Here is a 24,572-nt window from a genome sequence, read left to right on the forward strand (position 1 = left end):
CTTTAATTTGTTTATAAATTTGTTCTAGAAGTGAGCATACCTCGATAACTAAACAAGAAAGTGATGAGAATGTGTTTGTGTATATATAAATAAATAAATATATATAGTTAGGGAAAAAATTTCTTTAATGGTTTTTTTCTTTTACAAATGATTATTTACACTAATTCATCTAAATTATAAAAAAGGGAATTCGAACTTAAGTGCAAATGTGAAAGCACTCTGCTCTAACTAAGAGCTCGTTTGGATGTGTTTTTAAAATGACTGAAAGCACTTTTGGTGAAAATGTTTTTAGAACCAATCTTTATTAAAGATGCAAGTAATTCCTGAAAAAACACTTACAATACTTCTTGGAAGAAACATATAACTGGTACTTCTTGCATAAAGCACTTTAAGTGCTTTTGGAACTCAAAAACATTTTCTTTAAAAACACTTTTAGTTATATTAAAAGTACAACCAAACGAGCCCTAATTTAGCTAAACCGAGCATAACTAATTGCAGTTTTTCTTTTCATTGAATAAGAGGGGATAAAAGAAAGATATTAATTCACGATAATAAATTAACTTCTTTTTTTTTTGGGACAAAAAATAATAAATTAACTATCTAATTAATTCATTGGTCACATGTGAACTATAAAAAGAAAAACAAAAGGAATACAAGGTATATATAGCTAGCAAGGTTAGGGTTGTATTTACCCAACAAGTCAAGGGTATTTGGTAATTAAATTAAGTATTTCGATAATGTTTCTTGTGAGCACTATATATAATTATGTAAGGCCAAAGAAGACCAGGTTCCAAGATTAAGTCTAATTGCACAAAAGTTGCTTCTCTTCCTCTGACCAGTGTCACCAGAAAAGAAGGAGCTGAGTTCCCTGCTTTTGTCTTCCTCTACCAAAAGCAAACTCCTGGATTTCTGTTCACCAAAAACAAGTCTCTAGTACTCTAGTCCTTCTGGCAACATAGAAAATCTGAGCTGAGTGTAGAAAAAGGACAGGCTAATTATAACTGTATAATTATCTCAACCTTTATTGTCTGTCAAAAATGTCAAATATTACAGGTGATGTTGAAGAAGGAAGCTTCTCCTCAGGGAATAATACTGGAGAATTAGAAGTTCGTCGAGACCAAAAGCAGCAAGAAAACCACTTGCATCGCTCCAGCTCTGGCGGTGCTTCCGGTGCCCAAAGCAACAGTAATGGCTCTGTCACTCATCAGCAGCCTCAGCAGCCGCCACCACTTAAGAAGAAAAGAAATCTTCCAGGAACTCCAGGCAAATAATCTTTAATTAATATCAAGTAGTTTCTTGATTTGATTGGCATGTTTCACTATATATATGTATATAACATACAACACAAGGCCCGGGGATTTGATTCATTTCAGAAGAACAAAACAAAAGGGCTTCTTTCCGGATCATGTCAGCTTATGTTGAGATTGATTCACTCGAGAATATTTACCAATATTTGACGTCATGCCTGAGTCTTGTAATATTTCATTTCAACGATGTATATTGCTTTTTCTTCAAAAAAAAAAAAAAAGAAGTTCTAATTTGAGTTATCTTGCGAAAGAATCTAAACTTTATGAAGAATTGTTGACAATAATATACAACTGTTTGCTTGATTTCAATTTTTTGTTGGTCACAAGTGTATATGCTGACATAATTAACCAGTGTTGCTAATTATACTTATATTTATGCTACTTAGTTAATTATGTTCTAAAAGTTTTGTATTTGTGTAATCAGATCCTAGCGCAGAAGTTATTGCACTATCACCAACAACCCTAATGGCAACGAACCGATTTGTGTGTGAGATCTGCAACAAAGGGTTTCAAAGGGATCAAAACCTTCAGCTGCATCGTCGAGGCCATAACCTTCCATGGAAGCTCCGGCAGAGAACCACCACTGAGGTTAGGAAAAGGGTCTACATATGTCCCGAGCCGACGTGTGTTCACCACAACCCAGCTCGGGCGCTAGGAGATCTCACCGGCATTAAGAAGCACTTCAGCCGGAAACATGGGGAGAAAAAATGGAAATGTGACAAGTGCTCCAAGAAATATGCAGTGCAGTCGGATTGGAAGGCGCATCAGAAGACCTGCGGCACTAGGGAGTACAAATGTGACTGTGGAACCATCTTTTCCAGGTTCGTTAATTAACTTATGATCATGAATAGTTTAATTTTGTTAATTGAATATTGCATGTGCATGAACATATTATCGATCAAGATTGGGATCACCAAAAACTACTTCATGTATAGATGGTTGTTTAATCTATTAAGAATTAGCACCCATATGTGTATTTTTATACTAACTTACCAAGCAATAATCTTCATTAAATTAATCTATATTGCAAGTAGAATTCAGACTTGAGCGCATAGTATGAAGTACACTACTCTAACCAATTAACTACATTATTATTATTCCACGAGCTAGTTATAATTTCTACAACATTTTTCTTACAAGCATTAATTGTCACAAAATTATATGTAAAATGACTTTTAAATTTTTAATGTACCATAACTGTTGTGCTTGAGCCCTCCAAATGCAAAAATATAAATTTAGGAAAGAAATGGCCGACCAATTGAAATAATAGTTACATTTGTCGATCTCTTTTTGGAACCTTTCTATTTTATGTCACAAAATGATCTCGCCCTTCCAACATTGTTTAGAAGCAATAACATTAACATACTTGTTGACACGATTTTTAATATAAATGGAGTACACGCAATAATAGAATCTATTTATATTAACTTATGTTTATTTTGTATGTCCAAATAGTTTATTGCAATTTAAATAAGATAACTACATGCACATTCTTCCACAGAATTTTATGTAATCAACAATATCAATACAAATTTTGTACTTTTGCATGTAAACGTGCAGGAGGGATAGCTTCATCACCCACAGAGCTTTTTGTGACGCATTGGCAGAAGAAAACAATAAAGTAAACCAAATGCCTATGCCACTTGATCAGCTCATACCATCAATGGCCATGAACACCAGCACCTCCACCATGGGAGGAGGAGTCTCCGAATTCCTCAATTACGATATTAACCCCAACAAAAACAAGCTTCCTGAAGATCTGGTCCAAATGCCATTCAAATCCATGAACATGAACATGAACATTCCAGGTGGTGGTGCAGGACCAGGCATGTTCTCAAGCACCACCGGTTCGCTCTTTGGCGGGCCAAGAAGCGTGTCTTCCACCTCGGCCTCCAGCCTTCAGCTAAGTTCCAACAACAACAACAGCTCATTAGGGTTCAATTACCTTCACAACCAAGAAATCAAAAACGGAGGCAGCAGCCTAAGTAGTATTACTGGGGCTGCTCAAATGTCAGCCACCGCCTTGCTTCAAAAAGCCGCCCAAATGGGAGCCTCGGCAAGCAACTCTACGATCAACTCGCCGATGATGCAGAAGAGCTTTGTTAGCAGCATGGCAGGTCCTGATCACGGACACCTCTCTAGCCCGAATTCCCTTCTAAACAATAATATTCGACCCCCACCATCGTATGATCATCAGCCTCACCACTTCCAACAACAACCTCAAGCGTCTGATCCTCTATCATATAATTCACACAACATGATAGGAGGGTTCACTAACCAGCTCATGCAAAAGGACCCACAAGAAATGTCACAGCTTTTTGATCATCACTCCAACAACTCGGCCGCTAGCTCGGCAATGACAGATATGGGACTCTTCAGCCAAGTCTTTATGGGGATCGATGGCAATCCCCACCAGCACCATCAGAGCCACCAGGCATTGTTGAAGAATTTCGAACAAGACCATCAGGACATTAATAGCCCTAACAACAATTCTAGTAGTAGTATTTCTACGCATCGAATGAAAAGCGCTCTGGGGCCTTCAACGACGCTCGATCTCCTGGGTATCGGAGGGTCGAGGCCACCAAACTTGCATGAGCAGCATCACCATCACCACAACCAGCAACAAAGGTTGGACTTGGAGGCAATGAGTCAGCACAGATTGCCGGCAATGATGAACACTTTTCAGCAGCAGCAACAACGCTCGCATGGAGATTCGGCTATGGAAAAACAGATTTGGGATGTTTGAGAAAAGATACTCATGTTCCTTGTAATATCTACATGTACGATGTATCCATTACTTGCAGAAGAAGGAGAAGGGGAGGCAGCGAGAAGAAGCAAACTAGGGTTTGTTTTGTCCGCTGACACGTTTGAGATTTGGGCCATTTTGGGCCCTGATTTCAGGTCCACCTTCTTTATGTATAGTCAAATTTGGGACTTTTTTCTTTCTGCCCAAGTCACTTTTTATATAGTGACCCAGTGAGATGATAGAAGCACTGGGTATATTTGATGCTATTCACACTTATTTTTACTTTTTACACACCTTTCTTACTTTCGACTGTCAGATAAAATGAGTTGAAGAAGACATATGGCTAAATTAACAAAGGTGTACGGAAAATAAAAATGGGTGTGAAAATAGTACTATCCTTGCTCAATTCAGAAAATCCCATGGGTATTTTTCCTTTCATGAATCAATAAAAAACTTGAATGTGACTTTGCTTTCCCTTTGGAATGAATGTTCAATGTTTACATCAATGCCTTGAACCAAGAAAAGGGAGGAAATATTTCAAAGGTAGTTAAAAATCATCACGCATTATATCAATGTTATAATATGAATGAACGTTATTTTTTAGGAAAACTAATGAAAATGGCTTAAAAACTTTGAGTTTTAATTAAAATGACAAAAAGGTGTTGTAAGTGAATAGTCCCATGAGTGACTTTTTAGAGTAAAAATATCATTTTCTTTAAAAGTAAACAGTACCAAAAGTGTTTCGTTAAAACTTCATTTTTAAAGTATAATACGAATGATTCAAGATTAGAAACAAATTGCGTTGTCCAACTGGAATATGAGTGAATTGGTTTGTCAATCATAAATCATTGTGTAGGCCTCTTAACCACAATTGGACTTGGAAACAAATGAATAGTAGCCCATTTCTACTTTTAGATCGGTAACGTCCATTGCTCAATGGGCCTTCTTGGGCTGAAAGTATTGGGGGTAATTTCGTAATTCAGTAGAGAAAGCTGCTCGGCCCATAAGACGGCTAAACACTTGAACCCTAATCGAAATCGCGCTTCTATATATTCAGAGCTCAGAGCCTCCTTCGTCACAGCAATCTGTGTCTTCTCGCCGTCTCTCTCTCATCGCTCTCTTTCTCTCTCTAGAAATAGGGTTCGCCCGCTCTTTCTCTCTCTAGAATTAGGGTTTTGCTTTGTGCGATTTGTTTGAGGCAGTGATGATGAAAATCTACCTATTTTCTGAGGGATTAAATTCCCAAGTGTGATTACAAAAATTACCAATGGATCCTTCTGAGCCTCCCAACTCTCTTCTTCTTCATTAATTTTTTCTTCTTCTTTTTTTTTTCATTTTTATTACGTTTTTATTTTCTCTGTTTAATTAAGAACCGTTGATGTGATGATATGTTTCTCGGAATTTCCACCGTGTCGACTAAATTACAGACTACAATTATCTGATCAACGGTTCTCACTTTTCTGTCCATTTTTTATTTGGTTTATAATTCTTTTTCCTAATTTTCAACCTTAACCCAGAAAAAAAAATTCAAAAAAACCCAAATTTCTTTGGCCTAATTGTTTAATTGTCTTGAATTTATGACAAAATTCAGTTCTTGTAATTTGAAAAGGATCCTCGCCGGATCCTTTTTGTGGGGATTCGGAGATCAAGCAATCACGGTTATTCATTGTATATTATGCGTTTAGAAATTATTTAAAATTTAAAATTGAATATAAATAGTTTTTGACGAAAATTTACCGTATACGTTATACAATGAATGATCTTAATTACTTGATCCGAATTTCCACGAAGAGGATCATTTCCCTTGTAATTAATTATCCATCCAATTTTTAGTGGGAATCAGCTTGTTTGTTGGTCAGAAATTTAAATCGTAGACAAATTTAAGGATCATATAATTAAATTTAGCCAAATAACAAATATTAATGGAGCATCAAAATAATTAAAATTTTCAATGTGCCACTGTAATGAATGCGTTTGCATTGAACTGTTGAATTTTTTCCGAACAAATTGAATGGTTGAATTTGTATGGTTAGATTTTGATAGTCTGTAATTCAAAGACCGGGGCATTTAATATATTGGTTGAAAAATATTAAAAGTAAACCATCACAAAACAAATTGTAAAAAAAAATAAAATTAGCACTTGTTAAATCACTAATATAATTTAACAACACATTTGTGATGTACATACACAAATTTTAATGTCACCATGAAGTTAAATGGATTGGTAACGATTATATTTGTGAGATACATATACACATGCAGAAGAAATTTTATTTTTTAAAGTGTTTGGAACATAGAATGGTATTTTTTTTTTTTTTACGTGTTCTTCTAATTGTATAATAACATGTGTTATACGATCCGTGTTCTTGAGACACTAAAAAATCTCTCCATAAGCTGAATGCCGCTGTGAATGAGAAGACAAAAGAGTTCAAAGAGAAGGAAAAGGATCCTCGACGAATCCTTTTCTTGGGGATCCGACGAATCCCACGATTATGGTCGTTCATCGTACATCATGTGATCAATATTCATTAGGTACTATTTATATTTAATTTTAAACTTTAAATTTTAAATGATTTCTAACCGCACGATCTACGATGAACGAATATAATCACCAGATCCTCCAAATCAAAAAAAAAAAGAATCCGACGAGAATCCTTTTTCCAAAACGAAAGACCCTAACCACACTAGAACAATCTATTGAAAAGAAATCAAGATTTACAGTTTATATTTCTCTGGACAAGAAAGCCAATGCCTTGGGCCCAAAACCACAATTCAATTCAGATGGTCAACAAATCCAATCGTCAAATTAATAAATAAATAGGCCCAAGAATTTTTATGTTTGTTTTTAGAAAGTGAAAATTACAGAGAAAAAGGTTTGCCCAAATTTTAGAATATTTTTTCACCCTAATAAAATTGAAATTAATGATCAGTAGAGTGTTCTTATGAGCTTCTCAAATCTACGGTCAGTCACAATGGCTTTTACAAGCTCTCACTCGTTTCCAAAACTGAGACTCTCGAGAGCAGGGAGTTTCGTGTCACATCATTCATCCATCGCGACGCTTAATCCACGAAAGGGCAAGAGAGAACAAGTCCGTTCTTAGACATATCCACTCTGGATTCTAGGAACTCAGTCTCCTCCGCGGTTAGGCCATCTGTTCCCCTGCTGCCTAGTCTGACCGCGGTATCCTGCAGGATTCCTTCCCATTGACCTGTAATCCCGTCCCGGATTTGTTCTAGGTTCTGTTCCGTACATGTACCCGGGATTTCTACTCGGACTATCATCATCCGGACTCCGTGAATGGAAATCTTGGTTGCTGCCAACACGTTCATATCCTTCCCAAGAAGGACCTGACAAGTGAGGCTGCAAATGTCCCCCATGCGATGCGTTATACTGGTTTTGGTTCTCTAAGTAATGGTAATTTGAAGTCAAATCCTGCCTGGCTCTCCACGACTCGGACGGAGGGACCGCTTTTCCCATCGGCGGTTTAGGCGAGTACGTAGGAGTAGAAAAACGACGTTGTTGTTGTTGTTGTTGCAATGGCTGCGGCTGTCTTTGTTGCCTTGCCATAGTCGAAAACAAGGGCTGCTGCATTTCTGCTAGATTATATGAGTTAGACAGAGGTGCTCGTTCGACATTGCTCGTGCTCTCACCCCAAACTGAAGGCACAGCTGTGTTGGATAAGTTGTGAAAGTGCGTGTTCTTCGTCATAGAAGTCATCTCCGAGGCCGGTGTTTGCATAGGATAATAATCCGGTGAGTATGAAGGTACCGCTGGCTGCGGAGTTGATAGCCGTTGGGGCGGAATAATGCGATGAGCAGATGAAACCTGTGGCATCTGTTGGGGAAATGCATTCCTTCCAGCATCTCCTTTCCATCCACTCTGCGAAAACCGCAGAGAAACAATCAGTTTAACTTGCAGATAATTATACTGAACATGTATGATTACATCAAGAAATTAAAGTTTCAATATTTAAATTCACAGAATTTTCTCAAATTTTCCTTTTTCTGTAATATTACACAATATGTGGCCCTAACAAGGTTTATAGCCAGGCCACCATCTATGGCCCATGCAGAGAATTCCCATCCCATCCATCTAAGGTGAACGGGGACGCCCCTGTGATGATATGTCAAGCCAATAATGCATTGCCATGTGGGAAAGCTATAAAACGTTTAGCCTGTCGTTGACTTGCAATACCGCTCACAATGACATCCCTAAGTATAGGTAAATTTATCTCCGTCCACAGGAATATCAACCACCATTCACTATTTGCCACTTGTTTCATCGATGGTGACTCCTAACCAGATTCGAGATAACAAGACCTACAGTTCAATACCACCAATGGAGGTTCAACTTTTACCAAAAACTCATATGGGCCTCCTAAATTATCAATTGTGCTTCTATTTGCTTGGCTTTCAGGATTCTAGAGCGGGAGAGGCTAGAGTGCAGTGCATGGTAAATTTTTTCTACTAGTAGTCAAAATCTGCAACAGTGAATACAATCTCTGGCAAAAGTTGCAAAATGAGCCCGAGTAACGCACCGTTCCAGGGTTGCTCGAAGGTGTCGGAGATGGAAGAGAAACCTCGACCCTCTCCTCCATTTTTCTACCTAAACCATTTACACTACCGGCAACACCAGCCCCACCAGACTTAATCATATCCAGCAGTTTTACTGTATCCTTGCTCGACAAGTTAGCAGCCTGGCCGGAAGTCAAAGCAAACACCAGTTCTGGATTTTTTAGCAGTACTGCAAGCAGTTCTAGATCCGGTTCAGCTGCGCTTGCTTTGTTGATTTGAGATAAGGCCGTTGGCAAGGAAGCGACACTGTTTGCTCCCTGAGAAGGAACGACCATTGTTTCTGGATAATATTCTTCTCTAGGGAAAGTTTGTGTTTCACTGGAATCGGCAACATCAGGCGGCTGTTCTATTGGTATTTCTGGTGTTAAAGAATCATCGTAGTCCATTTCAATGTCCCATGGTTCCTTCGGGTTAGACGGTGTCTCCTGAACTGTCCGGTAAATAGTTTCCTTCTCACGGCGGTTTCTGTTTCTCTGGACTTCAATTTCTTTGCCATTCTCACCACCACCAACACTCCACGAAGGATCGAGTTTTATTTCTGCAGAAAGGAAAGGAAACGGCATGAAAAAGTATCCAACTGCAGAAAATGTTTATTTCAGCACTTACAGAAGCCATCAACCAATCAAAAACTAAATAAAATAATAATGGGCGAATATAACTGTGTCCAGAATCTCTGTTTTTGCTTCCTCTGAACGATCAACGTCCATTTATCCGTTAATGCCTTCACGGCCAAGTTCATCAGTTATTTAGCCCGGTATTATGGGATATATCGCGCCTTATGCCTATCTCATTCCACACGTGATAGGTAGAAGACGGGTATATCCCCGTGCCAGGTAAGTCCCTCTCGTCCTTCTGAAGATGCATTTCATAGTGAAGCATGCTACCAGAGTTTCAATGCGAGCTCACGGAACTGTCAATTACCGGGTGCTGGCCATATGGGGGTGGTTCGTAATCAGTCATTCATTTTTTTTATCTTTTCAAGCTAATGAATTCAAAATTGATGATATTTCCATTCACTCGGCCTGCTTGGTAGAATTCCCACTTAAATCACAGCACACATGTCGAGCGGACCTCATTCACATAGGAACCCATAAATAATCATGACAAAACTAAACTTCATTAAAATTTCTTACAAGAAACAAAATGTCGTCAAATAAATCTTGTAGCACATTATTTTGGTAACGTGTGACAAAACGGCCCTCAGAATTATCAGTCCATAACAATAGAGGAGAAAGTAAGGAAAGGGAAACGAGGTATAATTCATTTCTGTCAACAAAACAAGCATTGACATTAATATACTCAGAAACCTTAACCGAGCGAGCCCACTTTTATCCGGCAAGGAACACCCACATGGGCACCAGTACACCCAGCTACTGTCACATGGAAGAAATGACATCCTCCATTCGTTTTCTCTATGCAGCAGGTATAATCTACCATATAATTGTGATGCCTGGACAGTAACATTCCCTACCAAAATGCAAAACATAAATGGTAACAGGACAAAGTCCAAGTGTCCAAGGGATTTTAAGAGCAACACTCAACTGCTATAAGGTTGAGTTAGAGCACCAATTTAGTAAGCGGGAGGTCTTGAGTTCAACTCTTATCAGTGAACAAAAAAGATATAAAAATAAATAAAGTTGAGCAAGGAAATTATTGGTCAATGAGAAGCTATTAACTCAAAAAATTAACTCTGTCTCTCCATGATATATGTTGGAAATACTGAAGGCACTCTCCCAACAAACTCTAAACAACTAAGGCCTACTGCTTTCATACTTAACATTCCGAACAGAGAGTCAAAGGAACAAGAAAAGAGCCACTAAAAGAATATGTACCTGGAGGCATCTTCCATGGGATCTGGATTCTCCTGCACTTGTCTAATATGGGCTCCTTCAAATCCATAGACCGCTTTGGGGCAAGAGTAGTTTCGGGCCTACTAGGAGTTTCCCACTCTTTCAAAGGATATGTCGCAGGTATCTTGGGTTCCTCAATGTTATACCGAATTGGAACTTTGGGTACCACAGGCAAAATGCTTGCCTGAGAAGTTATAAGTTTTTTCACACCTTCAGTCTTCAATTCTTTATTTTCATGGGATAAACCAGATTTCCCATACTTGCTCTGCATAAATTGTGCTCGCATTTTTGCTTTTTGGATATCATCAGCAGACATTGGACGAGCTTGACTCACAGGTATTGTCCTTGTGGCCTGAACACTTCTCCCAGCAGATTTTTGGCCAGGTTGTTCCACCAACTGAACTTTTCTGCGCTCTCGAAATTCTGCCACTAGCTAAGGAAATAGGCTCCTTCACTCTCATATGTTTAAAAAATAAAGTTTTACACACTCTAATCATAAAACACCTTTTTAGGCCATCCACGTAGAAACATAACAACGTAGAAATAAAACCTTTCATTGACAAAAAGCCTACTTTTCTTAACTAATGATATAATTTTGTTCAAATAAGTAAATGTTACTCAAAAGTTCAATATACCACTTGGGAGAAAATTGTAAAAACCTATATTAAGGATACGAGATGAAGATACACCGAGGATGTTCTTCTTATTTGACTCATCTGATGATGCTGTCAATAACTTCAAGGGTTCTGAAGCATTTACTTTACTGAAAAAAAATGCATTCAAGATTAACACCACAAACACTATCTTACGAAAATATATGTCAGAAGAAAGAAACATTCTTACCTGAAATTCTCTGCACTTTCAAATGGTATTCCAAGTAAGTCTTCCTGTAAAACATAAAATAAAATCTGTAAAAACTACGCACCTTAAATCAACTTGAATGAATTTTTAATTAAATCTACGAAGCACTTACAGAAATATCCATATTTGACTTCCACGATTCATCGCCCATAACTTCATCGATACTGCAAGAAAATTATAGATTAGTAAAAACCGATTACCCAATTTTTCAGTGCATTGGCAGTGAGAATTGAGAAATGTACTTGCCTCTGCTTCAGAATTACTAACTCTTGTCCTGAATCACTAGATGTTTTAATGCCATTTGGTTTTTCCAAAGCTTGGTTTTTTGCTAATAACTTGCTCCACCTTGATAGCAAAACCCTTGCCCTGTTTGATATGTCTGATCTTCAAATCAGATAAATGAGATTAAAAAATTTCATGGTTTATAAAAAATGACAGATACAACATATATAGATCACTTATTATACAAAAGAATTTTCCCCTAGAAATAAAACTCAGATGAATGAGAAGAAAAATGCTATTGTGTATGGTAAAGTATGGCTGAAGAACATATAGAGTTGCTTACTTACTACTAACCATAGTTTAGAGATATCAAAGCAATACGCATATTGAGAACCTTGTTTTGTTGAGTCAAGAACAAGTTTAACCACACAGAGATGAGCACGAAAGAACTTGAGAGAGACGGGGCAAGGTAGAGAGGTGATAAAGCACCAAAGAACTATCTGTAACAAATACACACCTGCTGTCCTGTAAAACCGCAGTCGATTAACACTTTGCAGTACGGCTGACATATGCAAAGGAAGTGCTTTATGTAGAGGCAAATGACAAAGAACCTGTGCAGCAGGTAATGTTAGAATTTTAAACAACAATCATTAAATGCGGAAGATAGACCATTGGCAAGATGGATTCCAATTCAATAAGTACCTTTAAGATAACAAGTAAAACATTTGTTTGTTCTTCGACAGCAGCTTGACTCAACCATGTTACTAAAATCATTACACCACCTTTAGTTAAAAACCTGCACGTATAAAAGTGGACGTTTGGAACATGAAAAGAGACAAATTGTGTTGTACTATGAAACCTATAAAGTGATTTGTATTACCAACATAATACTGAAGAATTTTGTATCCGCAATATCCACTCCATCAGTTTCACTTGCCCAGAAAATGTTTCTTCCTTCCGCATCAGGTTGAAAATATCTTCAACAAAGCATTTATCTAAGTCGTCTAATCCAGAAGGAGCATCATCCTGTGTTGAGCATGATGGTGCGTCTTCAACATTCGAGGGACCAACAGAGTTCAAGGGAACTGGATCACTTGGTGTCAAAGAATCAGGGCCTGTTGAGACCCCATCCTGCAAATCTTTATGTTCACCGGATTTCAAGGCCTTTTCCCTTGACAACTGTACTAGTTTTCTAACTCTCGACCGTTGACTGTTAAAGAAATCACGAACCTGTCAATTAATGGAACATATGTAAGACACGATTAAAAAAATCACCATAAAAGGACCACACTGGGGAGAAAACGTGGATCAACCCAAAAATAGCCAGTTGTAAAGTGTAAGGCAGTATATCATTATCAGTTTAAACCACAATGGCGCGCATGGTAGGGATCATATGATGGCATAAACTAAATGCATTACAATAACATCTAAGGGAACAAGTAATTAAGAAGGAAAGCTGAATGAAAGGTAACCTGTGTGACTGTAATGCCGAATAGAGCATTGAGCTCCCGAGATTCCTTCTTACTAATTGCATCTTTAATCGAAAAAACAGATTGCATATACTTTATAGCCTTCGGATTTAGCAAATCCCTAGGTCTTTTTCCTGCAATTGGACCATCTAGTTAATGTATAACAGATGATGGCCACAATGAACAAACACAAGAAAAATATAAATATTTGTGAACAGTAAACTATAGCATCCAGATGGGTATATAGCATCTCACATAATGAAGCTGAATATGCAAATTAAACAAGATTAATCCCACAATTAGCAATAACAATCCCACTTCCAACATTTACCAATCTTAATTGAAAGAGCACCAGCTGCCTGCATATCACAAAACGAAAGACAAAATCATTAGAATTAGGGATAGTAATTTTCTTTAAATTTTCCTCCAATTTCTCGGAAACCAAACACGCAGAACGCAAATTCGAATACGAAGACAACGCACCATCTCTTGGGAGAGAGGATTGACGCCGGTGATTTTGCATTGGGTGCCGACGATTCTCTGGAGCTGATCGATCTGGCTGTGGAAAAGCTCCCTCTGCGAGTCCAAGAACTTCCCGAACGACTCCTGGGAGGTCCCAATCTCCATCTCCGCCGAGGGATCCTCCATTGCCGACCTCCAAGCTCGAGTTTCTGAAGCTAAATGCAGCCCATGAAGAATTCGAATTTAGCTATTAATCACTGGGAAGTTTGGGATAGAATTAGGGTTAGGCTTCGACAAGAGAAGAGGGGGGAGAGAGGGAGAGAGAAACAGGGTAGAAGCAGAGCAGGAAAGTAAACCCAAAACAATTGGCGCGTGTATCTTTCGGATCCGGTTCGTGGGTTTGGGCTTACTCTCCCGATTCGGTTTGCTTCTCGGCTCATTGTTATGTTTGTTTAATTGTAAGACTTGTAAGAAGGGGTTGAAATGTTTTTGTGAGTCTTTCGGATCTCGGAAGAGGTAGATAACTGTAACTTACTATCAGTTGTTCCCTTTTTTTTAAAAAAAAAATGTAAAATGTTACATGTGCTAATTCGGGACACAACACGATTATACAATAGATTTGTCATCATTGTGACTTTTCAACACATTTAATTACTTTGATTAAAATTTATTCTAGATTTCTGTGTCTGAAGTCCGCTGATTAAGAAATTCGGATAACTCACTTTCAATCTTATGCCCAATCAATCCCACTCACCCACTTCTAAAAACCCAAAAGCTTGAACAATCCGAGTCGTTTTCTCTATCTTGAATGGTCTGTAAGCTCTAGACACAGAGATCCGAGTAGATTTGATTCCTAAATCTTATGTAAGTGAAAATCGTCTTATCCATATCCGACCCATAAAGTATGAAGTTGAATTCGACATGTTCGTGTGGTCCATACGTGCTTTGCAACTTGGATTTGTATTATATTTGGTTATCTCACATAAAATTAGGGTGGATCCAAGGATCAAACACATGAAAAAGAATCATATTATTAAATGGGTTAATCGTTATAATTTTCAAGTGTATGTTCATGATGAGAAACAATGACAAGTTTAGTAATAGTGTCTAAGTTAAGGTTTGTCATCAACGCGTGTGTCATATCCAGGTTGATCCAAATCCGACACGTTTAGATAATAGATTCATCCATATATCATATATTTTATGTGGATAGGTTTCTATTACACCCAATGCACAATTATAATGGTGTCATTGATTCAATGATTGCTTATCACGAGTTCAAAAACTAAACCAATTGATTGATTGATGCTTACCATGTGTTGTGTTTAGTTGTATAAGAGTATCTCTCATTCTCGTGTGGTCTAATTCCTTAGGTGATGATCAGTCAGTCAGCTCGAAAGTGAGTGCGTAGGCGGACAGATTTGGATCCTCTCCTAAGCCCAAAGAAAGGGTCCTCCTAACCAAGCAGTGTGGGCCATTAAATTTTTATCCAACAACTATAATTAATATAACTTTAAAGGGATCATCCTGCTCCTGTTTGTAGCCATTGGATTTTTATCCAACGACCTACACTGCTTGGTCAGGAGGATCCTCTCCTTGGGCTTAAGAGAGGATCCAAATCCTAGGCAAACCAACCAATGGCGACCATGTGTCAGGGTGATCCCCATGGCGGGCTGCTATTGTAATTCATGGGCTGTATGTCCTGAAACTTTTGGGCTTATATTGGTCCATGGGGCTTATTCAATGACCTATATTTCTCGGGCTTAACGTATTGTTGGGTTACGAGAATCCTACGGTACAAGACAATTCTTTTTATTTTTTAATTTTGTAAAACTACCTAGTTTTTATTTATTTTTTTAATGAAAGAAGATTAATTAGTTTTTTCAATATTTTTTATTGACAAAGAAAATTCTATTAATGTGTAGTTTAAATTTAGAAGTAAATATATTTCTTTGAGTTGAAAATAACTTAATTTTATTCATAGCACGACTCTCTAATTTTAACAATAAAATAAATATAAATATCAATTTAACGTAATGAAATATCAAAATATTATTTTCTCACAATCATTTTGGACATCTGGCTCGTTTCAAAATGTTTTTAAAATGACTTAAAGCGTTTTTAGTTAAGATAATATGAGGATCAATTCTTAATAAAAACACAAATGAATATTGAAAAAGCATTTCAAGTGATTTTCTTCACAAGTATCTATTAATGTTTTTTTTTTAACAAAGATATTAGATGGAAGGAGATGAACTTAGCCTTATAATGGGCTAGTAATAATACAGTTCAAATTCAACTTTAACGAGAATCAAACTTAAGACCTCTCACTTACAAGTAACAAACATCAATTTCACTCATTAGTCACTTAGTACTATTGTCTAGCAGTATTCTTCTTCATCTGTATGTCAGAGGTTTTAGGTTTGATTCTCACGAAAAACAAATTTGAACCACATTAACATTATTGTTTGTAAAAAAAACATTTCATCCATTAACACTATCGTTTGTAAATAAAAAAAAAAGGCCCATAAATAATTAGACTATCTCCAAATGAGATGTCAAATCCTAGATGGAATTCTATGTAATCAAATTTGAATATAGGAATGAGCTCTATGAGTTTTCATATGTCAAATTTGACATATGAGAAAAGATGATGTCAATTTTTTTTAAATTATTTTATTATGTGGATTCTATTAATGCACCAATTGATTTATTTTTAAAATGGATTTTACAAATATTATTTATAACAAAGAAACATATCGGTTGGAAAAAGAAAAAAAATTCAACATTGCGACATCAACTATCAAATTAACATTTGACATTTATCTCTTAACAATTTTATAATAATAAAATTCCTACTATTTTCCGAAGAGTAATGCTGACTAATATTTTGTTAAATATTTTCGTCCTCGCTTTTTTCTATTTAAAAAAGGAGAAAAACCTGACCTCCAATTGGTCCCTCTCTCTCTCTCTTTCGTCCTCCCACTAATTTTCCTCTCCGCGATTTCCAGGGGTTGGAATTTCGGGATTTTCCCTAACTCTATCGATTTTCCACACGATCGACCCCTCTCTCTCTGCAATTAGGGTTTCTTCTTCCTTTCGAATTCTTCGCGAAGGTAGAGTCTCTCTTCCTCTGCAACTCCTTCTTCCCATTGTTTATAAATATTCTAAGCCCGTACGCAGCGGCAGCCCTCTTGTTCGTCTGCTTCGATTCTAGGGTTTCCTTGTTCTTCGCTGTGTAATATTGCTTTCGTGCTTTTTTTTTTTAAATTTTAAATTTTAAATTTTTTGTTTTTGTTTTTTTGTTATGGATGATTGTGGGTTTTGTTTCTTTTTTGTTTGGGGTTTTGTTTATTCAGCGATCTGTGTGTTAGGTTTGTTAGGTTTTTTTGTTAGCAATGTTTACGTGTTCTGTGCAGAATATATGATTTTCAATTTTTGTTTATCTATGATCTATCTAGGGTTTTCCCCATTTTATTGGCTTTTATTTTGGAGTATTTTCCATGTCATCATTTGTTCATCATCTATTTAGTGTTGTTTGTTCTGGATTAATCTAGGTTTTTCTCCATGATTTTAATGGCATTGCTATTACTTCTTTGATTACCATGGTTTGCTCCGAAGAAAGTTGGGTTCCACCAAGTAGCCCAACTACTTATAAGCACATGCAAGGTCCCTCCTCTCAACACACCCCCTCACGTGTGACGGAATTTTCAAGCCTAACACGTGGGATGATGTGGAGCACATGTGGCGGTATATTTTCTGTTGGTGTTATGGAATATATGATTGTTATATATTTGCCACTCGTTTGGTATGACTATTGGTTGCTAATCTATAATCGTTTCCAAATTATTACACGACTATACTTGCACACAACAGTATGTGTGCTCGAATGTACAAGTAGGCAATATGGTTAACATTTTGTTGGTTTTTTTCTATGTTGATAGAGTTATAGTGGGAGGGTAGCAAATCTTTTGTTAAATGGAGCGCAAAGTTATTGAGTTGGATCAAGGATGGGACTATATGCAGAAGGGGATCACGAAGCTGAAGAGGATCCTAGAGGGGTTACAGGAGCCTCAGTTCAACGCAGAAGAACATATAATGCTTTACACGTATCCTTCGTTGTTTTATATGTACTTTTTAAATACTGTGTTTCTTTTATTTTCTCCTTATTGGTGCATTCTCCGAGGTGAACCTCTCCTTAACTTTACGTACAGAACCATCTATAACATGTGTACTCAAAAGCCCCCCAATGATTACTCTCAACAACTATATGACAAATACCGGGAAGCATTTGAGGAATACATTACTTCAACAGTGAGGATCAAGGAACATTCTGAAATATTTGCTTATGGTTTCTTTGTATTGATCATTTACTTAAGTGACATTCTTTCATCATTTTCTGAAGTTGCGTAGAATCATAGTTGTATTTAACTGTTTATGTATTAGGTGCTGCCCGCACTTAGAGAGAAGCATGCCGAGTTTATGCTGCGGGAGCTTGTAAAAAGATGGGCAAATCATAAACTTATGGTTAGGTGGCTATCACGCTTTTTTTACTATCTTGATCGCTACTTCATTGCAAGAAGGTCACTTCCTGCACTAAATGAAGTTGGACTAACCTGCTTTCGTGATTTGGTTAGTTATTGGACTCTTTTATATCTTCTACGTACTTTATGCAAAAATACCTACTCCCTTTTATATGCTTTGTTGTTTGTCGAAAGGGGCTTTAGTGATCTCAAATGTATTGAATATACAACCTCAGGTTTATCGGGAGGTCAATGCGAATGCCAAAATTGCTGTTATTGATCTTGTAAGTTTATTGCTTCGTGATTAAGTCTATGTTTTATGCACAAATATCCTGGCCATGATGAATGTTGTACCAATACTTTTTCTCCAGATTGATAAAGAACGTGAGGGAGAGCAGATTGATAGAGCACTGTTGAAGAATGTGGTAGATATATTTGTTGAAATTGGAATGGGTCAAATGGGGTCTTATGAACAGGACTTTGAAGCACACTTGCTAGTAGATAGTGGTGCATACTATTCTCGTAAAGCAGCTAATTGGATTTTGACAGATACTTGTCCGGAGTACATGTCGAAGGCAAGTTTTCATGTGCTTAAGAGTGTGTGTGGCTTTTCAGTGTAGTTTTGTCTAACACCTCTTGTGGAATTATACAGGCAGAGGAATGCTTGAAAAGGGAGAAAGAGAGAGTTAACAACTACCTTCATTCAAGCAGTGAACAGAAGCTTGTGGAGGTTAGTTAATGTGTAACATTATATTTTGAGAATTCAGATAGTAAAGTATGTGTATATATATCAGCAGTTGTGTGGTAGCTGTAATTTGAGAAAGTGTTTGGATATAATATATGTATTTACGTATGCACATAAATGTATGAAGGGAGTCTGTAGTATGTGCTAGTGGGATCGTTGGTGCTTGTGTATAATAATATATTTTGAGAATCCAGATGGTAGATAGTACATGTATATTTATTAGTGGCTGTGTGGTATCTACAATTTGATAAAGTTTTTCCACCAAATACATATAGACTGTTATGTACATAAATATGTCTGTAGTTTGTTCATAATTATTGTACTAGTGGGGTTGTTGGTGCCCGTGTATATTATAGTAGGATCCTGCGTGAATATTAGCAATAAATTAATTGTTCACAGAGGAATCTTATAAAAACCGTGGGCCAATTGTTGATATTTGAAGCATTCAGAGGTGTGTTAGCACTAATGTTTTAGGAATCTATGGGATGTACCATTCTAGAAAATCCATCAATATCGTGCAACATGGAATGTGGTACGGAACGTACTGATCCATTAGGCATGCATAACAGGTTTAAAAACAACCTGTTACATTGAACATGGTGTAATTTGCCTAATGTTGTGACCCTACTTCTATAATTGAAAAGGCAGTGTAAACAGTTCTGGTTTGATATTGTTGTATTATTTTTAATCTCATTTATATTATATCATGATATTATTTACTTTCAAGTTCATCTGAATTATACTTGCATTCTTGACCTGTAGAAAGTGCAACATGAGTTGTTGATCGTTTATTCAACTGAACTGCTTGAGAAGGAGGGTTCTGGATGTCGTGCTATGCTGAGATTGGACAAGGTATCTTATTGCCATGCAGTTTATGATCCTGTTTGTAATCAGTCTTCTATTGTATTTCTAAGACTATGCCTGCTTGTTTGTGTCTAGGTGGATGATCTTTCTAGGATATTTAGACTTTACAACAAAATACCTAAAGGCTTGGATCCTGTTAGTCTTGTATTTAAACAGGTTTGTTTGTTTTTAGTTCATGTTCTTCCGACCTCTTTCAGATGCTCCTTTATTACAACAGTACTAAAATATGTAATGGTTTGCAGCATATTACTGCTGAAGGTACGGCCTTGGTTCAACAGGCTGAAGATGCTGCAAGTAGCCAGGTTCAGTATCTTGTTCTGTTTATGCTGAAAGTGACATATTAACAAGTGTCTTGGTGTAATTGCTGCCATATATTTATCCTATATGAACTCAAGTATAGGGGTAATTGCTGCATATGTTTTGTATTCTGTTATGGATCTATTTAAATTTATTCTGCTTACCATTCTATGTATGCATGCTGGAGTGTAGTTGCTAATCACTAAAATTCCTGGGTGTTGCCTCTCTATTTGATGTATCTTGTGGATGTCTTTGAAGTCATTGGTCCCATGTTCTGGCTACTTCAAAAAGTTAGATGCAAGCGTGATGTATGAATATTAACTAGGTGTTTGCATAGTGTGTATATGTATTATATATATGAAACATGCTTTTGTACTATCATGTTTTTTCATTATATAATTATAACTTACAATCAGTGTAAGTGATGCCCGAGTTGAGGTTATTGCATGGTTGCTTGATGCACATTTAATTACTCAACTTGGAGTTTTGACTCGAATGCTTATTAAGTTCAAAAGGATCATGGCATTATATGTGCTAATCTACTGAGAAAGAAGAGAAAAAAGTGATAAGAGGAATGAGGTTATAGTAAGCTGTCCTTCCTTGAACGCTTGTTGACTAAGTTGTGCCAAGGCCCAAGGGTTCTTGATCTGTAGTATTATTTGATTTTGTATTGTGTGTGCCTGGTGAATCCTATTAAGCATTCAGGAGTGAACTAAATATGTGTTCATCTTGCTTTTTATATTATGGTGTTAATTTGTATCAAAATTGCTTCTGCAGGCTCGAGGTGGAGGTGGCACACAGGAACAGGTAACTACGTTAATCCTTATTATTTGATAATTTTGGCAGTGATTGGAGGTCCGTAGTTGATGTATCTTTTGTGGTTTTCAGGTCCTTATCAAAAACATAATTGAGCTGCATGACAAGTATATGAAATATGTTGATGATAGCTTTCAGAACCACACACTCTTTCACAAGGTTAGTGTTACACAATTCTTGTCATTTACATTTGTCTTGTTACTTTCTCTAAGAGGCCCTTTTCTGTTGGGTGTTTAATAGGCATTGAAAGAGGCTTTTGAGGTATTTTGCAATAAATCCGTTTCTGGGAGTTCAAGTGCGGAATTACTTGCGGGATTCTGTGATAATATCCTCAAGAAGGGTGGGAGTGATAGGTTGAGCGATGAGGCCATAGAAGAAACGCTTGAGAAGGTATTATTTTATTGAGGGTTTTTCTTATTATGAATTTTCATTTATTGTTGGTTATGTGTTTGGTAATTCTTGTTGAACTTGATCTTTTGGATTAATTTTAAGATTGTCATCTAACTGTTTTCAGGTTGTTAAGCTGCTTGCTTATATCAGTGACAAAGACCTTTATGCAGAATTCTACAGGTAAATCCATGTTTTCTATCAATATGTAGCGTATGTGGTTTCGTGTCACTTACCAGTTAAGTTCTTGTCAGAAAGTTGCTGGTTAGTGTGTGCAGCTCAGTAGACAATAAGTAATTGTTTTCTATGCACAGGAAAAAACTAGCCCGTCGGTTACTTTTTGATCGGAGTGCCAATGAGGACCACGAAAGAAGTATTCTGACGAAGCTCAAGCAGCAATGTGGTGGACAGTTTACGTCAAAAATGGAGGGAATGGTGAGTCAACCTGTTTTTCCCTGAGCGTCTTTCTGACTGTTACTTCGCTGTTAATAGAGATATTTTCCTTCTTTTTTTTTCCGTCAAACGATAGTCAATTATCAAGTTCGTATAGAAATGTTTACATCTCGAGCAAGAGAGTTAAAAACCCAATCGGGAACAACAAACCCCATCTTTGACTACCACCCTTTCCAGTGTCTACAAAGTAAGCTACTGGGTCACACCATTACAATCATGTGAAGCGAAACAAAAAAAAAAAGATATAGTCCAACTGTCTAGCCATCTGATGCACATCCTGCAAAGTACTTTCAATATCTTCATCCCTTTGCGGATATTTGTCTTTGTGGTCACCAAGTATTTTTAATACTAGGATTGGGTCAATTAAGAGAAATTTTAGCAAGTGGTATTGACTTAAGGTGGAGAGGAAAATTATTGTTATTGACCTAAGATGAAGTAGGAAATTGTTTCATGAACTTATTTATTGACCTAGATTGAATTTCTTAAATTATCTTTCAGGTCACTGATTTGACAATAGCTCGGGACCACCAGAAAGGGTTTGAGGAGTATCTTCACCATAACCCTGCCGTGAATCCTGGGATGGACTTGACAGTCACCGTGCTTACAACTGGTTACTGGCCAAGTTATAAATCGTTTGATCTTAACCTTCCTGAAGAGATGGTAATATTAAGTTTGTGGAAGATTTCCACTGCAAATATAGATTGCGCTTGGAAATACACGTTCCCAAATATGGTATACCTGATGAATAGATATTTGGCGTATATATCTATTTCAGGTGAAATGTGTTGAAGTTTTCAAGGGATTCTATGAAACAAAAACGAAACACCGGAAACTTACATGGATTTACTCATTGGGCACGTGCAATGTTACTGGCAAGTTTGACACCAGACCCATTGAATTGATCGTGTCAACCTATCAGGTTATTCGACAATATTTTGCTTGATTTATTTTGGCCATTGGCAGAATGTCACTTTTTCAAGAGTATTCGAGTACGGGGACTATAAGTTGTGTTGCTTGTATTTTTCACAGGCTGCTCTCTTGCTCCTCTTCAACAGCGCTGATAAATTGAGCTATTCAGAAATATTGACTCAGTTGAACCTTACTCATGATGACTTGGTTAGATTGCTTCATTCGCTCTCATGTGCCAAGTACAAGATTCTCATCAAGGAGCCAAATTCAAAGACCATCTCAACGAACGACAGCTTTGAATTCAACTACAAGTTCACGGATAAAATGAGAAGAATCAAGGTCTGAGATCCCTGTACTTGTTTCCACTTCATTCTTTTTCTGAGAGCTGAAGATTCATTAACTATGGCTGTTTTGTTATCCTTAGATTCCTCTCCCACCCGTAGATGAAAGGAAGAAAGTGATTGAAGATGTTGACAAAGACCGGAGATATGCTATCGATGCTGCAATTGTTAGGATTATGAAGAGTCGGAAAGTTTTGGGTCATCAACAATTAGTCTTGGAGTGCGTTGAGCAGCTGGGAAAAATGTTCAAGGTACTACATTATGTTTGTCATTGGATGCACTTTTCAGTTTACGTTGGTGTTCGCATATAGACATTTTGCCTCTCGTATCTGTATCTATATATTCTGTGCTCTTTTGTTCCCATTTAATCCGTTCTGGCAACGGTTATGGGCGGACTTGAAATGTGCAGCCCGACATCAAAGCAATTAAGAAGCGAATTGAAGACCTCATCACTCGCGACTACCTGGAGAGGGACAAGGAAAACCCCAACATGTTCAAGTATCTTGCCTGATTCGAGTGCTTGGGCTTTGGGACTGGATGAAAACCCTAATCAGAAAGCTCGAGCCATAGTTTCTTCTTCTTCTTCGTCTTCGGATTTGAGACCCGAGAGATCTGCTGTATATTGTGTGCAGCTCTTTTAGAAATGCTAGGATTTTTCAGACGAGTTTTTGTGCAATTGATCCATTATCTATGTTTTTCTAACTTGGGGGGGGGGGGGGGGGGGGGGTGCGGAATATTATTATTGGCAATAATATTAAGATTTTTGTACTGCTATTTAGTGTTTTCGTGGTTGCTTAACGACCTTTAGAAGGCTAAGAGCTTGTTTGAAAGTGTTTTTAAAATGCTGGAAGTGCTTTTGATGAAATTTTTTTTAGAATCGATCCTTAATAAAATTGCAAGTAAATTCTATAAAAGCACATAAGGTGTTTTCTGGAAGAAATATATAACTAATGTTTCTTGCAAAAAGTACCTTGTGTTTTTGGAACTCAAAAATATTTTTTTTAAAAGCGTTTTTAATCAATTTAAAAGCACAAGCCCAGAACCGGTGTTAACCTTTTTTCTTTCGGTTTATGCTTCACTATAAAAGTTTCCTTTTTAACACAAGTGGGTTTGGAGTGGTTCGATTGATGTATTCGGGAAAGGGAATATAAATATGTTTCGTGAGTTCCGTTCTCTTTGTTACCTAACGACTAAGGATACATGGTCACTCAGATTGATTTGATGTCATATTAAGAGTTGGGTTTAAAACATTAAAAACTCATTCGTTCATTCTTTGTTTGATATCAAATTCAACAGTTGAGTTTGAAACATTAAAAGCATTCGTTGGTCGCCAAGTGAGCGTGTAATTTAGGGGTGAATTGTTGGTCTCAAAACTATTAACTATAACTCATTACATTCCGCATGATATTCGCCTTCCCATGGCCCGAGCCCCGACTAATATTTTCTTTACCGTGCACACAAAATGTCTTGAAAAAACTCAACAATTTCCATTTTCACTGAATTACGAGTTTTTATTTTTTCTAAACAAACGATATTATTATCTACATTAAGAGAGGATTAGCAATAATGTGATTCAAATTCATTTTTTATGGAAATCGAACCTGAGACTTCTCGCTTGTAGTGAAGAAAAATATCACCAGACCGTAGTACTCGGTAGCCAAGAATTACTGAGTTATAGTCACAATTTTTCACCATAAAATTCTTGGAAGAAATTCTAGAGATGTTGCGGCCTATAAAAACCTACA

At 37.1% G+C, this 24,572-nt stretch overlaps 2 protein-coding genes, 2 non-coding genes and 1 pseudogene across 8 annotated transcripts; 4 read left to right on the plus strand and 1 right to left on the minus strand.

The window, feature by feature from the left end:
• Nucleotides 1-1,037: 1,037 nt before the first annotated feature.
• LOC137741790 (zinc finger protein BALDIBIS-like) lies at nt 1,038-4,053 on the plus strand (annotated as a pseudogene).
• A 1,192-nt stretch (nt 4,054-5,245) lies between these two features.
• On the plus strand, nt 5,246-5,342 carry LOC137743961 (small nucleolar RNA R41). Its single transcript, XR_011069566.1, has one exon. It is a non-coding gene; the product is annotated as a small nucleolar RNA R41 (small nucleolar RNA).
• An 84-nt stretch (nt 5,343-5,426) lies between these two features.
• On the plus strand, nt 5,427-5,501 carry LOC137743963 (small nucleolar RNA Z155). Its single transcript, XR_011069568.1, has one exon. It is a non-coding gene; the product is annotated as a small nucleolar RNA Z155 (small nucleolar RNA).
• Nucleotides 5,502-6,835: 1,334 nt separating this feature from the next.
• Nucleotides 6,836-13,811, minus strand: LOC137742756 (homeobox protein LUMINIDEPENDENS-like). 4 transcript variants are annotated; one of them, XM_068482698.1, is made up of 13 exons: nt 13,514-13,811; nt 13,362-13,389; nt 13,034-13,164; nt 12,442-12,791; nt 12,264-12,357; nt 12,079-12,172; nt 11,586-11,718; nt 11,452-11,503; nt 11,322-11,365; nt 11,153-11,241; nt 10,461-10,901; nt 8,592-9,166; nt 6,836-7,933 (listed from the first exon to the last, which is right to left on the minus strand). In XM_068482698.1, exons 1-13 carry the CDS (start codon nt 13,676-13,678, stop codon nt 7,181-7,183), a joined length of 2,949 nt encoding a protein of 982 aa, XP_068338799.1. In that variant the 5' UTR covers nt 13,679-13,811; the 3' UTR covers nt 6,836-7,180. The 4 variants fall into 4 exon arrangements, with proteins under 4 accessions (XP_068338799.1, XP_068338798.1, XP_068338800.1 ...); XM_068482697.1 differs by having other exon boundaries at nt 13,034-13,179; XM_068482699.1 differs by having other exon boundaries at nt 12,442-12,771; nt 13,034-13,179; nt 13,514-13,626.
• Nucleotides 13,812-16,445: 2,634 nt separating this feature from the next.
• Nucleotides 16,446-23,537, plus strand: LOC137742142 (cullin-1-like). Of its 2 annotated transcripts, none has more exons than XM_068481905.1 (21): nt 16,446-16,551; nt 16,592-16,608; nt 17,437-17,601; nt 17,707-17,806; nt 17,939-18,124; nt 18,252-18,299; nt 18,387-18,594; nt 18,672-18,745; nt 19,523-19,612; nt 19,700-19,780; nt 19,867-19,926; nt 20,699-20,728; nt 20,810-20,896; nt 20,978-21,127; nt 21,252-21,307; nt 21,439-21,559; nt 22,076-22,237; nt 22,353-22,496; nt 22,607-22,825; nt 22,911-23,078; nt 23,237-23,537. In XM_068481905.1, the coding sequence occupies exons 3-21, from the start codon at nt 17,471-17,473 to the stop codon at nt 23,336-23,338; spliced, it is 2,217 nt and encodes a 738-aa protein (XP_068338006.1). In that variant the 5' UTR covers nt 16,446-16,551; nt 16,592-16,608; nt 17,437-17,470; the 3' UTR covers nt 23,339-23,537. The 2 variants fall into 2 exon arrangements, with proteins under 2 accessions (XP_068338006.1, XP_068338007.1); XM_068481906.1 differs by adding an exon at nt 17,114-17,242 and having other exon boundaries at nt 16,456-16,608.
• Nucleotides 23,538-24,572: the final 1,035 nt, after the last annotated feature.

The sequence above is a fragment of the Pyrus communis genome, chromosome 8, assembly GCF_963583255.1.
Source record: "Pyrus communis chromosome 8, drPyrComm1.1, whole genome shotgun sequence".
NCBI lineage: Eukaryota > Viridiplantae > Streptophyta > Magnoliopsida > Rosales > Rosaceae > Pyrus > Pyrus communis.

Coding starts and splice junctions, on each gene's coding strand:
- LOC137742142 (XM_068481905.1), top strand. CDS start 17,471: ATGGAGCGCAAAGTTATTGAGTTGGATCAAGGATGGGACTATATGCAG. Junction 18,125..18,251: donor TAACCTGCTTTCGTGATTTG/GTTAGTTATTGG, acceptor ATACAACCTCAG/GTTTATCGGGAGGTCAATGC. Junction 23,079..23,236: donor AGCTGGGAAAAATGTTCAAG/GTACTACATTAT, acceptor TGAAATGTGCAG/CCCGACATCAAAGCAATTAA.
- LOC137742756 (XM_068482697.1), bottom strand. CDS start 13,678: ATGGAGGATCCCTCGGCGGAGATGGAGATTGGGACCTCCCAGGAGTCG. Junction 13,390..13,513: donor ATCCTCTCTCCCAAGAGATG/GTGCGTTGTCTT, acceptor TGTGATATGCAG/GCAGCTGGTGCTCTTTCAAT. Junction 9,167..10,460: donor CCCATGGAAGATGCCTCCAG/GTACATATTCTT, acceptor TCCTTTCTGCAG/AAATAAAACTCGATCCTTCG.